This window comes from Amblyomma maculatum, chromosome 4 (genome assembly GCF_055883805.1).
Source record: "Amblyomma maculatum isolate TAMU_Amacu chromosome 4, ASM5588380v1, whole genome shotgun sequence".
NCBI lineage: Eukaryota > Metazoa > Arthropoda > Arachnida > Ixodida > Ixodidae > Amblyomma > Amblyomma maculatum.
In genome coordinates this window covers 173,953,062-173,968,529 of record NC_139347.1, presented here as the reverse complement: position 1 = coordinate 173,968,529, position 15,468 = coordinate 173,953,062, and the positions used below count along the sequence as shown (strand labels likewise).

Here is a 15,468-nt window from a genome sequence, read left to right as displayed (position 1 = left end):
TCAGCTACACAGCCTCACAAATAATTTTTTTTTTATTTCTGCGCATGCAGTATCATGTATCATCACATCATAGTGCACTAGTCTCAATCTCGTTCTATGAATTTTTTTGAGCGTTAAGAATTGCCACACTTCTGACTGTCTCTACATGCTCAGGTGCGTGGCATTCAAACTGAAAAAAGAAATTGCTCCAACGTTCATTTCCACATGCATAAATCAGCCACTTGACAATGAGACAAAAAAGGCAATAAAGTGCGCTCGCCGGAAACGTTTTCATTACGACATGCGCCAAGTATTCCCATGGACACTGCGCAGGGGCTGGAAAAACACGTCAGGCACGCGCATGTGTATAAAGGTTTGCAGCCTTTATTGTTTCGTCTAACATTCCACATTTTGATTTTCAAGCGATCGAAAGTGCTCAAAAATGCTCCGAAATGCATGTGGAGGCAAGCGGACTGCAACAATTGCATCATTTCAGCGGTTTTCAGTTGTATGGTCGCGTTATTTGCAGGAAGTTTCTTCCCTCAAGCCGTTTAGTGACGTACCCAGGATCAAAGCTTTCCCCGTTATTGGGAATACCTGGAAATACTTCTGTTTCTTGGGTAAGAAACAGTATTTTCATTACTTATTTTTCTTGTGAAATACAGTGAAAATAATGGCTTCAACTACACTTATACATAGGTTCGGTGCACTAGTTATGAAATGCTAAAAACGGGAAATGCTTAAAAAAGCTAAGACGTTCTTGCAGGCTAGTCGTTTCACTACTGGACTCGTGTTTTCGCGCAGAAAGACAGCACGGGAAGGAACGAATTTGCGAGAAATCAGGTACTAAAACTTAACTTTTTGTTAACATGCTACTTTCAATGCTCTTAACTGGGCTAGTTGGTGAACGAATTCAGGCATGGTGCTAGCGCACAAGGAGGACACACTGCGGGTAGGCGGACAGGACAAACGCTAGACTTGCAACTGAAATTTATTCCGGAAAAAACACACTTATACAATTTTTTTTCTTTTTTTTTCTCTTTCCCTCCTCCTTGACATGCTCCGCTGGTGCCGCCTTCAGCTGCAGTCGCGTCAGAAGTGATAAAAGCAACTTAAAAACGCCACGTTTACAGAATGCACTGAAATGATTAAATTCGATAGATCTGAAATGAAAATGGGATGAAGAACATCATGAATACGATACAAAAAGACCTTACAGAACCAAAATATAAACAGGAAATAAAACCGTTGTGGCGAAATAAATCTTCAAAAGGTAACGTGAAAGCTAAAACAGACATGTGTAAAGGCATGCCGAGTTGAAGTACACCGCGATAACCCAGCAACAATTAGATGAGACAGAAAAAACAACCATGAATTGATAAATAAAATACACCGCGAAAACACCGGCAACAAAATGAGCAGGAGTTCCAAGACAAAACAAAAACCACAATACCCTTGGCGCAACCCCAGGCACAATTCTTAGGACAGAGGAAAGAGTGATGGGAGAAAAAAATTGCCCGCCAGATAGTAACAAGGGCTACGACGAATAATCAACTACTGGTGAAGGAAAAACCTTCAGAATTTTCATAATTCATAATTCAAAACCCTCATAAGCAACAATAGGAAAGATGAATACTAGGGAGAGTAGGAAAATCCTTGAGGCCCTCTGTATAAAACTGACAGCAGATGAATGCGTCAGTAAGCCCTCTGTCGAGCTCAGTAACAAAGAATGGGAATATCTGGAAAGGTATGGTGGCTATCAAAATTTTTGATGGCTGTTTGTTCACCAGTAGCTGATGATTCGTCATAACCCTTGTTACTATCTGGCGGGCAATATTTTTCTCCCATCACTCTTTCCTCTGCCCTAAGACTTGTGCCTGGGGTTGCGCTAAGGGTATTGTGGTTCTTCTTTACTTGTGTTGGAACTGCTGCTCATTTTGGTGCCGGTGTTGTCGCGGTGTATTTTTTATCAATTCATGGTTGTTTTGTCTGTCTCATCTAATTGTTGCTGGGTTGTCGCGGTGTATTTTTTTTTTATGATTGTTTGGTCTGTTTCATCTAACTTCACCTCAGCATACCTTTACACATGTCCATTTTAGCTTTCACGTTACCTTTTGAAGATTTCTTTCGCCCCATCGGTTTTATTTCGTGTTTATATTTTGGTTCTGTAAGGGTTTTTTTTCGTACCGTACCGTAGAACAAATTTCAGTTGCAAGTCTAGCGTTTGTCCTGTTCGCCTACCCGCAGTGTGTGTCCTCCATGTGCGCTAGCACCATGCCGGACATGCTACTTGTTTATGCTGTCCATCCTACTTATGCCAATAAGGGTTAGAACAATGTATTGGTTCTTGTTAGGAACTTGCGCGGCAGGTTAAGCGTTTGTTTTCTATCATACAATAAATAGCTTAGAACGTTGATGTTTTAGCGCATAATTGGTTTTACAATTTGCATTGATGTCTGCGAGTCAAGCTAAAACCGACAAAAACATGAAAAATTTTTTGACCACAATAGCCAAACTCTCCTTAGAACACAAAAAAAGTTTCGAGAGCACTGCGGAATTTACACTCCAAGCGAAAGCTTGAGTGTTGCTGGTGTACACGGTGGATCACGTTTGCTCTCCTTATGAATATTGCCTAAATGCACCATCATTATTACCGCTTATGTCCTCATTTTTATGATCACAAATTGCAGTGTCATGCTCATTGCTACTATGATCCTCGTGGTATGTAAGGTGAATTATTATATTCGGTTTACAATCCCTGGCGTGGCGCAGTTGGTTAAAGCGCTCGGCTGGAGATCCGAGAGATGGAGGTTCGACTCCCAGTACAGATCAGATTTTTTTAATAGATAACTCCTAATTAATGACCAATTAATCTTATGATATCGTCACAACTAAATGGCTGAGTTGCGTCGATGATGTCATCAGTTTGATTGAACTAACTCCTTGTAACTAAATTTTCGAATTGTCGCCTAACCAGATACGACCTTCATATTATCTATATATTGACGAAATTATGCGGCAGAATCGTGGCTGACAGCATACGCCGTTGAAGGCTTTCATATTAGAACCCTTGCATGAGGAAATAGTGGAGCCAACCGGCAGATCCACCCGGTCGGCAAGAGTGAAATGCCCTTTTGACAACGCACAGAGAAGCCGCGCGTTTCGGGGCGCTTATATAACCGGGCGGCGCAGGGGCAGAAAAGACAAATTTTGCGAATCCTTTTTCTGCATGGCCGTCCATTGTTAGTCTTTCCGAGGGTTTGCATCAAGTAGAATACATGCCAGGGCGTCGGTGCATCACAACTAGCGCCATGCGTAACTCCATCAGTCGCTGAGGCGGTCTTGCCTTGGGAGCTCGATTTTATCTTTCCTTTCAATCTTCACTGTTCCGTCGGTCGTGTAAGCTCATCGGATGCCTAACCAACACCTTCTTTTAGAATGCGGACATGATTTGGAATGCCAGTCAGTGACAACAATGTTGCGAAGCTCTCACCTGCTCTGTGTTGACGGCGCGCATGAAAACTTTAAGATGTCTTGCATGTTGAGGACGCAGTCGTGAAAAATGAAGCTTTCATCAGTGAGGTGGCCATCTCAGCTTGACGATAAACAGGAGCCTATGAAAAGATGTCTTCTGAGGATTCGCTTCCCGTAGAATTCGTGCCAGGGCGTCGGTGCATCGCTGCTCGGGCCATGCGTAACTCCGTCAGTCGTTGATGTGCTCGTGCCTTGCGAGTTCGATTTTAGTTTTTCCTTCAAAGTTCGCTGTTCTGTCAGTCCTACAAGCTCATCGAATTTCTAGTCAAGAATTGCTTTAGAATGGTGGCTTCATTCGGAATGCCGGCATTCATCTCCAAGTTGCTACTACTTTATATGAAGAACCAGTAGATATAGATATTCAGCTTCGCTTTAACCAAGCCGTACAAGTGTAGTTGCGTTACCAAGGTGTGGTGTGTCCCGCTCAAGGTCAGAGGCCAAGGTTGATTCGGCACATTTTACGAATATGTGTACGAACTATTTCGCGAAGTGGTGAAATCTGACTGATACACATTTTTTTGCTACAGAGAAATCAACATTTTAGCTACTTTGCTCTCATTAAAAATCCTCTAAAATCTCCTATTCCTGTTTTGCATAACCCGGCAAGAGAAATTATGAGTTTTAATAGCAGGTTTTTCTTAGGATATGAAAATAATTATACGGGTAACTGTATGTGGAGCCTGCAAACATCAACAAAAAGAAAAACGAAATTGCACGCAGCAATGCCGATGCAACTGATAGCCTATCGTGCCAAAATGTACATGTTGATTCCAGTCCATTTACAGCGCAAAATTGTTCAGTTGTTTTCGGAGACCAATACTGAAGATATACTGACACACAAGCTCCCAGAGATCACTATATCGTAATGTTCAATTATTTATCTTCAACTTTCTACTATTGTACATGAAGAACAAGCGGACATAGATATAAAGCTTGGCTTTAACCAAGCCATACAAGTGTGGCTTCGTTACCAAGGCGTAGTGTATAGTACTCAAGGCCAAATGGCAAGGTCGGCTCTATTCCATGTTCTCCTATATTAAATGAGCTACACGAATTGCCACCAGCTGCCAAGACGGCCATGCGATGTGATCTCATGAAGGCATACAACGCGACAATAAATCAATAGCTGGTCAAAATCATCTTCCAAATGTAATCTACCAGAGATGTCACGGGATGTATGTCTTACGATGCTGGCACAACATTTTCTGCTGAATGCAAACAGTGTCGGTTCAAGCAACCAGCATTCACAACGAGGCGTATGTCGCGCAATGCTACAGTTTGGTTTTCATTAGACGAGGAGAGCACAACAGAAATAAGGTGGGACAAAATAGACATGTGCCAAAACATCGCGGAAGCAAACGCCCAGGCTGAGTGAGGTTAAACATCAAGATAAGAAATTTTAAAGTAACAGCACGAAAAGAGGTTCTGCAGAAAAAGCGGTATCGGCGTGGTCGGCGTTGGCGTTGTGACGAACAATCACGGGCGTGCACCTCACAGATTCTAGTTTACAGGTAACAGCCGGCAGTGACTACTTGTTGGGTGGGGTTACTGCATGAGAGCACCCGACACCACGGGCCTTCCAACTCGGGATTTTCTTTTAGATGGAAGGCAGGGGCGAGTATCAAACATTTCGGGACCTCTGCATTCCGACCGACACGCTATCCTGAAGTAAAGCAGGCGCAAAAATACTGGACATTATCAATGTTGGGTATATGTTGAGTGTCGTGGTAGCTTCTCCCTGTACCCATATGATCCAGTTTCATACAATATAATTATAGGCAGTCATCAAAAAGTTATTGTTCATGCCAGTTGCAAAATGCAGGTGCACTTTGCGTCAAAGATATTGCGTAATACCCGAAAGAAGAGCTTAAATGTTGCCTTAATTCTTCTATTATGGCGAGAGTAGAGCTACGAATAAATAATTGAACCTCACATGGAAGGCTCCGAATTGCATTGTAAAGTGTACAGTGCTGACAATAATAAAGCTGCAGTGTTATCCTGAAGCCGCACCTCAGGGCCAGGGCCTTGAAGGTTCAACTAACGTCAACTCGGCTACATAGGTCAAACACGTACGTAGCGCAAGCAGTTCGCGAACATGTGTTGTTAATTGCCGTCCTGCTTTCGCTGAAACTGTATTTGCGGTGGTTTACTTCGTAGAATGAGGTGGACGACTTCCACTGAGTGCAAGTCGCGAGGATGCACACCCTATGCCCTAGAAGCCGCGCAGCCGCGTACTGGCACAGCCGGATGTCGTCGGTAAAGGTTTGCATTGAAAAAAAAAAGAGAAAAGACTAAAAATTAGGCTGTGGGCTGCATGGCAACACCCTTAGAGAGCCTCTATGATGTATGTCATGAGTCTTCGGCAAATGGACTAGAAGGGGAAAGAAAATAAGCTTTCTATGGGCTTTAAATCTTTCGTGAGTGCTATTAAATCATATAAAAGGAGATTTTATGGAAATTAATAAGTTTTTCAGGATAAACATACCAAGCCACGCGAGGAACTGCAGGAGAAGTCTTCGCCTCAGTCACCTATATTTCTACAAACACTGGAATTAGGTCAAAGCTTTCATTACACAGATTAAATGTACATCATGATTTGTTTTCTGTTATCACAGCGCACCGCAGCTAAGAGTGCGTGACAGAAACTTTTTCTTCCCTTTTATCCATTTATATTTAGGAAGTTATAGAAATATTCGCTGCAATGCGCGGATTTAACAGCAGGGATTGATCAAGGTTTAAAACCACGAAACTACTAAACTTTTCTCAAACTTGAGATATATTGCTAACCGGCTGCTAAGTGGACAATTGTTCCTAAGTCATAATTGTTTCGTCCATCGCAATGCGCTGCCAAAGCATGGCTGAAAAGCTGAAAAAAAGGAAATTGCGGGATCGGTGGCATGTGGCATGGAAACAGTGGTATTTCCTTGGTCTTGCAATGCATAATGCGAAGATGTTCCTGTTATGAAAAAAAATATATTCTCTGCGAAATACGGTAGGACCTCATACCTGTCTAGTGCCTAGCATTGGGCACTTATTCAGCGCTTCTTTTCTACCGCTAAACTAGACCATTTCCTTAATTTGTGAAAGCAGCGATTCTGCCTTTCTCCAAAAATGTTTATTCGAATAAATAAATAGCATGACTTTAAATTCTCGAAGTTGATGGCACGTCATTTGTCTCTTTTAGGGTTGCACCGCAATTTTGATACAAACCGAGTTTCCTGGGATATGAATCGCCGATACGGACCTTTGGTGGCCGAGGAGCTTCCTGGGCGGAATACTGTATTGCATGTATTCAGTGCCGACGACATTCGAACCCTTTACCAGGAGGAAAAACAAATCCCCTACCGCATGGGAATACATCCGTTCAAGATTTATCATACGAGCAAGTCGGAATACTTTGCCAATTGTGGCATCGTTAATGCGTAAGCCCGTAATCAAGAAACACATTTAGGACACGGATTTGAACACTGCGAATGAAAAACGGCGATGCGACTTACAAGATAAAAAGCAATATTTACCTTAAAAGCCACGTTTGGCAGGTAGCGGCAGAGAGCTGTGAGTGTTAACATTGCTTAGATGCAGAATGGCGGCGGGTTCAAAGAACACAGTAAAGATAGTTTCTCACCATGGCTAATCTTCGTTTAACACCTTCTAATGTTACAACAAAAAAAAATTAGATTTCCTGCTCAGGCTACATGAATTCTTAAATCGTGAGTCAGTGCCATAATGTGAAACATTGCGGGAAACTTATGAAAACTCTATTAGGAAAGTGTTCACCTCTTTGTCGAGCACGAAAGCCAACCTTTCTCCTGACGGTTGTACCTTTGTGTTTGTGCTGTGCCACTTTTTGCTTGCCTTAATGTATCTATCAGTGATATAAGGACAGGGCGAGGATTCTTGAACATTATTTTTATCGCAGCACAGAGCTGGAATATTGTATGATGTTTTTGAACATTTTGTTGAGAGTCTTATAACTGTCTAAGGCGTTTTAATCAGTTGCTTGTCAAGCTTATCGTACGATCAAAGAGCGTAGTTTCGGCTGCTTAAAAATCCACTAGTGCGTGCTCAGGAAAATAGTTGGAAGTAAATCCCGAATTATTGTATGGTGATGTTGTGAACTTGCCGAATGGAATAATAACGTAATGCAAATGGCGACTACTACTTTTAGAGGTCATGCTCCGCGAGCACTGAGCAGGTACGACTGCCATACAAAACCTGTACAGAGCGTTTCTAATATCAAAGCGCAAATACTACGACCGGCTCAATAGAATATTTGCGTTTATTGTGAATTGGTTATCTTACAACTGGGAAAATTTGTTCTAGTAATAATTTCAAATGAAAAATGCAATTGTCTACAATATGCAGTAAAAGATTACAGAAAAAAGACAAGCAAGGAACGTGGCGACGCGAAGGCTTGTGTCGTTCCGTTGTTTTGTTTGCAACTTCATTGCGCTTTTAATATCTGATCAGTAGTTCCGTTAACTCACAATAGCCTCTCTATATTTTCCAGGCACGCTCTGTTAACCCAGCAGCAATAAATGGCCCGTTCTGCAGAACACTAGGTGCCCTTATTACCAGCATCTTTTCCAAAGAAATATAAAGGGGACGAATGGCAAGTGACATGGCAGTGATCCGATTGGTCGGTAGTTTGTGGAACATCATGTGACCAATTGACACGGCCGAGCTGTCAGGTGCTGGTAGCGTAGGTCTGAGTGGTTACGTACCTCTCGGCTACGAAGAAGGCACATCAGCATGGTGTGGCTAAAGCAGGGCATCATATCTATGTCGGGTAATATTCCACGCAAATTTCCGCCTGTGATGTGTATGAAAATAAATACATTCAAGACAAATGTCTCAACAAAAAAGACTAACCAATAGGAAACATTTTGTAGATCCTCGTTCATGTATCCGCCGAGTGACTTTCTAATATTTATTCTATAACTTGTACTTCTATTCACACGCATGCATTCATTAGACCTCAGTATTAAGACAGTCATGTATGTGAAAGACAGTCCGATGTTGATATATAGATATCTATAATGCCCCGACTTAGCCAAGCCTTATGAATGTACATACTTCCGTGGCCTAAGAGAAGGCTGTCTTACTCACCGCACAAGGACCCTGAAAGGTTCGATTTCCATCCCACCCACCTAAATGTAGAAACAGAAATTTCCGCTCCTGCCATGTCGTAAGGTCTCTTGAAGTTGCGAAAATCCGCCTTCGATTTCTGCGCTGGCAAATATGTCCCATGTTGATACCTACCTCCTGATTCATGCCTGTGTTTTTTCACTCACAAGGCCGACGACGCAGAATTTTCTGCAGAGCGAGGCCTTTAACGTTATCTTTTTAACTAGTTCTTTGAGGGTTGTGTAAGTTATGATGTTCGTGTACACGAACGAGGACCCACATGAACAGAAGCACATTCTGGCCGTTAACGTTGTAGCATCATACGCCTATAAGGTAAGCCTACTTAGGCACAAAATATGTTCTTACCTCTCACTCACTAGTGGTAAAAATATCTGCTAAAACAATACCTCTATGATACCGCTGTTCACCTCGCCATCCTCATTCGCCTCTACGCTTTTGCAGACAAGGCGAAGAGTGGAAACAAATTCGTAATATGGGTCAACCGTGCACCCTCTGGTCTCGTGTCGTCGAGTCATATGCGGGGCGCATTGAACAGGCTACCGATGATGCACTGCAGCTGATCGCAAGCCGGAGAGACAAGAGAGGAGATGTCGCTGGCTGCGATGAAATCTTGGCGAGGTGGGCACTAAAAAGTGAGTCTTGTTTTGAGTCCCACAAAGCCCGGTGAACTGCGTGGTTTCAATGTATAAAAATATTTCTTTATTCTTCCAACTGTGATTTTTTTTTTCTGTACACATCTAAACTTTACACATGGTCTAATAAATTTATTATGTTTCCTAATGAAAACAAGCTCAGCACGGCAAAGGATGCGACAAGTAACAAAACAAGAACTAGCGGCTTTCTGACCAGCAAATTTCAAAGCCATCAGTTTTATTTTCACAGCGCTCAGTTTATCGTGACACTATAATCTTTTATGAATATTTGATTGGCAGGAAGGATCGTTTTGATCACACCTCAGTTAATAGGACGATTGTGTATGGTGCATCCAACCAGCGAAATTGAAGCCGACTTCCCTGGTTCATCACATTCTCTATAGCGATGCCAACGTATTTCCACTTTGCTTCTTCCCGTTCGTAAGCCGACTTCAGCTATCAAAATGGCACTCCTCTATCACGCGTTTTCTATGAATCGACGAAAATATCTCAAGCAGCCATGCATTATCAATTTAGACAGTTGTGCCAAGATCCCTACATTGCTTTCAATGCCAGCTCTGGTCAGAGAGAAAAACTAAAGAAAAAGGTGGTTTTCAACTGTCCCATGAACTTTTGAATATAGATGCCTGCTCTAAACAAGAGGCCTTGCTTACAATCAAACTGTATCCCCGTAGTAGCCTGATGCAAATATTGAGTGATGTGTGGCTGTCTTAAAAATTCGTTGAAAGGCACTGCTGAATTATTTATTATTTCGAAATGGGTGTCAAAAGAATATTTTTTTTTTCGCCATCGAGAAAAGCGGATTTCGTCTTGAAAAAACTTCGCTCTGTGCGTGACCTGTATAGCCAAAGCTCTGGGTTTTGTCTTCATACGGTAGCACTCACTATTGTTATCGCCAAAATAAAACATCTGAGTATCATACGCAGATGTCTGCCTTAGTTGATTGGATGTCAGTGTGGAAGGTGAATTATTGTCGTCTCTGAAAGAAGCGGTTAATCAAAATTTCATGTTTTATATGTGTGTGTCGATTATTGGTACATGAAATGAAATTACATGACGTTTCTATCTCGTGAAGCTCTACAGGTTGTTATTCAACGCATTTCACTTTTATTTCTATAAAGACCCATTTTCAGTGGCATTACATAAATGGTAGGTGCAAAGTTTTGGATTCAAGTAAAAAGCAGCCATATGGTATGATTATGAAGATGATAGCAATAAATAGCTGCACACTCTAGGCGAGAAATTCGCGGGAGAGGTTGGTGTTGTAATTTTATCGAGCAGACCACTCCAGCCCTCGGCGGTAGAGAGAAAAATGAAGCTGTGAAGATGATGGTTCGCGCACGTGGACAGCTGATTTGGAGTTTACGAAGAGTTCGGTGAGATATGACTGCCGATGGGATCCTGTAGTGCACAGTTCGTAGATGGCTGTAAAATTTTGTGAAATAATGAAAGACTGGTGGCGCAGCTTGAGGTGGCTGTAATCCTAAAAGTGACTATGTTGTGGCAGGATGAATGAATCAATATAGCTGCATGGCTCTGAAAACGTTCAATTGCATCGGTAAAATAGGCTTGTTGTGGGTGAAAAATCCGTCATGCATGTTTTAAATTTGATTTTACTGGTGCTTCGTATGCTAATAACTTGAGCGCATGGGTGCATTACGAATATGATGTCTCAGAACACCAAGTGGTTTGTTAGCCCAAGATATGTTAGTTGCGTGCCTTTTCTAGGACAGATCAACGCACAATGTTGTGCCATAATATTTGTACGTTTGCACTGGCGGCACGAAAAAGGAAGCAATATGATATGGACACGAGGGGGTTACGGCTGCTATGAAAAGAAAGTAAATCAGATTTTTTAGTGATTAAGATCTGTGAGCCAAATTTTGCATCGATCATAATTTTTGGTAGTATCATTTTGGACGGGCTACTGCAAATCAATACCAAACTTTTTTTTACAATATACACCAGCGTGCGTGACTGTAGCCATGAACCGATTCCGCACTGTTTGCTTCTTCATGCTCGTTGTTGCGAGATGCGGCCTTAACACTTGCATTGTAGTGCAAGATGCGCCGAGATGTATTCCAGCCATTCGCTTCTGTTCCTACAATGTTCCAGGTGTTGCTAGGCGCAATTTGCGGCATTACCTGTATGTTTGTCCGCCGCCTTTATATTGAGCGTAGACGGGTGCGACGAACATTTGTAGATCAACTACCGCCGAGCACGCTAGTACCCCTGTTACAGGGGCGTTTTCAGCGGCAGTTCAGTTGAGCTTCAGTTGTACATCATAACGGCCGTGGGAATGGAACGGTGGTGGTTGCGCTCACTCTGCACTTTCTATGTTCATTTGGTTCACTTCGAGCTGGTTCGAGCTGTTTGAACAGCGCCGTCATCCTTCCGTATACATGGGTGCATTGTGTTTCTGCACTCGCAGTTTGGCAAGGTGATTCTGCGCAAGTTAATAAGTAAATGCCCCAGTAACGCTGTCCAGCCGAAGCGTTTTTGCGCAGGATAGCTCGCGTGTATAGGAGACACGTTGCGGCTGGGGGCTGCCATCTTGCTTATTTGACGACGAAACGGAGACGGTGGCCGAACGGAGACCGGCGAGCTTGAGTAATGACGTCGTCGGAAGGAACTTCGCAGCCAACAGAACCGCGCAGCTTCTTGTTGTGCCTGAAAATTTTAGACACGAGATTCGTCAGGTGCTGCACGATAAGCCGCCAACAGGGCGTCCCGGATTTGTGCGCACGTTGCACATGATACAAGAGAAATATTTCTGGGCCCGGTTTCCCGCAGATGTTGCTCATTATGTGAAAACGTGCCGTGAATGCCAGTGACTCCAGACACCCCGAACGAGACCTGTTAGACTACTGAGCCCAATACTGCCCCCGGTTAAACCATTTTTACAAATTCGGAGAGACCTTGGCCCCTTCCACACTTCATCAGGGACATATGGATCATTGTGAAAATCGATTTCGCGAACGGCTACGCCGAGGCGAAAGCCCTGCCTAGCAATACCGCAGCGGAAGTTGCTAAGTTTTTCGTCGAACGAATTCTCCTGAGACACGGCGCTCCTGAAGTTCTCATCACAGGCAGAGGAGCTGTATTTACAGCTGAGCTCACCCAGGCTACAACCTCAGTGGCTTGCGCTACAGCCAAATGAGCCACTGCTGGACAACTGCTCGCCTTCCTCAGACCAACGGACTTACGGAGCGCCTCAACAAAACCATCGCAGATATATTGACGAAAACAGCACTCGCCGAAGTCACAGACGAAAAAGAAAAAGAAAACATAAACACATTGACCTTTCCGCACCGCTGCGGGTGCCTTGTTCACAATGGAAATGAAACCAGGTGGGCCGTTGCTTATAAAGTTAGTGTTGCGTACAAAGTGCATGTACATCTCGGGTAGATTTCCCCGCGTCCTGTTTATCGCTTCGCTTGTCATTTGGATGTGTAATGATTCCTTCAGTAGGCGGGTAGATAACAGTTTTTCCCTTTCAAGTATCTGCGCGGAATCCCAGTCAATCAGGTGGCCAGTGTCTTGATTGTGCTCTGCTAGAGCGTTAGAAGTCACTTTTTTGTTCTTTACGTCACGTTGGTGTTCCTTCAATCGTCTTCTGAAGTCGTCAGTTTCGCCTATGTAGGAAGCGCTGCAATCTTTGCAAGTAATCTTGTAGACGACGCCAGGGCAGCTTGTCTTCTCCAAAGGGTCCTTGACCTGTACCAGATGATCTCGGAGCTTGCTGGATGGTACATGGGACACTTGGACGTCGTAGGCAGCGAATATCCTGCATAAGATTTCTCTGACGCCCTGGGCATAAGGAATGACAGCACGCTTTTTCTTTTCTCTTCTTTCTCCGGTTGGAGGGGCTGCAGCGCGTAGTTCTTGCGAACGGAGGACTTGGGAAGGGTATCCGTTTTCTTTAAAGTCCCTCCGTATGTGGCTCAGTTCACGACGTGTTTTTCTTGGGCTTGAGCAAATCCTGAAGGCCCGATTAAAAAGCGCCGAGGCAACAGATCGCTTATGCCCTAATGGGTGCGCTGAATGAAAATTCAGATATTTACCCGTGTGGGTAGGCTTTCTGTATACACTCGTCGCTAAACCGTTTCTTGTTCTTTCAACAAGGACGTCAAGGAAGGGGAGTCGCCCGTTGACTTCTTCTTCCATAGTGAACTGGACGCTTTCTTGAAACGAGTTAAGGTGCCGCAGGAATTTTTCGGCGTCCTCTCGACGGATGAGACCGAAACAATCGTCAACGTAACGAAGGAACAGTCTTGGTGGAGGGTCGAATGACGTCAGTGCGCGGTTTTCAATCGTTTCTAGGGCCAGGTTGGCACAAACCACAGAAATGGAAGCACCCATTGCTGTCCCGAAGACCTGCCTGTAGAACGTCTTGTTGAACGTAAAGTACGTGTTGGACAGGCAGAATTTGAGGAGCTGGGATAGATCGTCCGTTTCAATAGGTGTACGTTCTAGCAGAGACAAGTAGTTCTTTATAGCTGTTTTGCAACATTCGACTGCGAAGTCTACCGGCACACACGTAAACATGGATCTCACGTCGAAAGACACCATGACGTGGTCGTCGTCAAACGTTATTGTCTTTAGTTTTTTCTACAAACTGTGCCGAGTCTTTCACGTGCGTGCTGGTTCTTCCGGCCAAAGGAGCGAGTACCCGGTGCAGATAGCCCAACAACTTGTATAATAGAGACCGGGTGAAGTTCACAATCGGGCGAAGTGGCAAATTCTTTTTGTGCACCTTGGGTACCCCGTATATGGCTGGAGCGGAGCCATTGTGGCAGAGCAGGCACGCGGGCAAGATTGGGCTGGCGCATTGCTTCAGGCGCATTGCATGGGGCTAAAACGTGGAGGCTAACCAAGAGGGTTCTACTTAAGTTGAGGACAACTGAGAGGGCTATGGGACAAAAAATGATAGAGGTAACATTAAGAGATAGGAAGCGTGCAGTGTGGGTCAGAGAAATAACTCAAGTTATTGACATTCTAGTGGAAATTAAAAAGAAGAAATGGGCATGGGCAGGACATGTAGTGCGAAGAAAGGATAACCGATGGTCGCTTAGGGTAACAAACTGGATTCCAAGGGAAGGAAAGCGTAGCAGGGGGCGGCAGAAAGTTAGGTGGGCAGATGAGGTTAAGAAGTTCGCCGGGGTCAAGTGGATGCAGCTAGCACAGAACAGGGTTAATTGGAAAAATATGGGAGAGGCCTTCGCCCTGCTGTGGGTATAGTCAGGCTGATGATGATTATTGCTTCAGTAGTGGAGTTCATGTTGTAGCCTGATGCTGGCACTGGTGCCTGACAGGGGAGAGATGAGTAGAAAGCTGTGAAGTATAGAAAACTGGGCGAGTTGGATTGGATTCATCTTAAAGCAGCGCGAAAACACAAGACTAAAAGGAACAGGAGACGACACAAGCGCTTAATAATCTCCCTCATTGCACGCGCTATCGTTGAAAAGCGAGACCTATTGGTTTAGAAATTAAAGCGGGTATTATATGCGAATGTATGCGCATTGTATGCATCAGCCATCGAAATTATAGCATGTTGAGCGGAACCATGAAGTGAAAACAATACCACGCATGACAACGCAAGATGATCAGTGAATTAAGTGAGATTGCCAGATTAATGATGCGCTTGCATGCAGTTTCAGTATACATTCGCTTGTACCTCGCAGAGATAGGCACGCTTCGTCGGCGTAAAGTTCTTGCGGCCGATGTTGTGCAGCCACTTTTTTCTTCTAATGGTGTCTTTGTTGCCGCTCGGATTCGCGAAAAGAACAAAGCCTTTTTCACGCCGGCTTGTGCACTGAAATGCGCAGCAACTGGGCATAGTGCTGCTCTAAAGGAGCGCGAATAACGCGAAGTGCAAGCGCGCAATGTCAGGGAGTTCGGTCGTAGCAGCGGCGGCTGCCCAAAAAATGTCGCCCACGAAAAATGAAATAACAAAAAGAGCGAACTTAACGCGCGCTTTTCCCGAAGACCGCCCGCGGAGCCAATCACAGCTCGATGGGAGAGGTGAGAGAGGAGGATCGGCGAGGGTGCGCGGCGTGGCGGCATAGTTCACAGAAAGTCGCTACTTTCAAATTACCAAGGGATTTTACGGAGGGCAAGCTTTGCGCACCGTCTGCTAGCCGGAAAACGCACA

At 44.1% G+C, this 15,468-nt stretch overlaps 1 protein-coding gene across 1 annotated transcript in view; it reads left to right on the top strand.

Annotated features, from left to right (window-relative positions):
* The first annotated feature begins 431 nt into the window (after positions 1-431).
* Positions 432-15,468, top strand: part of LOC146193512 (putative cytochrome P450 49a1) — a 107,933-nt gene continuing 92,896 nt past the window's right edge. The window contains exons 1-5 of the mRNA XM_084600570.1: positions 432-443; positions 509-599; positions 6,698-6,935; positions 9,103-9,293; positions 12,991-13,085. Coding sequence (XP_084456696.1) covers positions 432-443; positions 509-599; positions 6,698-6,935; positions 9,103-9,293; positions 12,991-13,085 — 627 coding nt within the window. The remainder of the gene's footprint in view (positions 444-508; positions 600-6,697; positions 6,936-9,102; positions 9,294-12,990; positions 13,086-15,468) is intronic.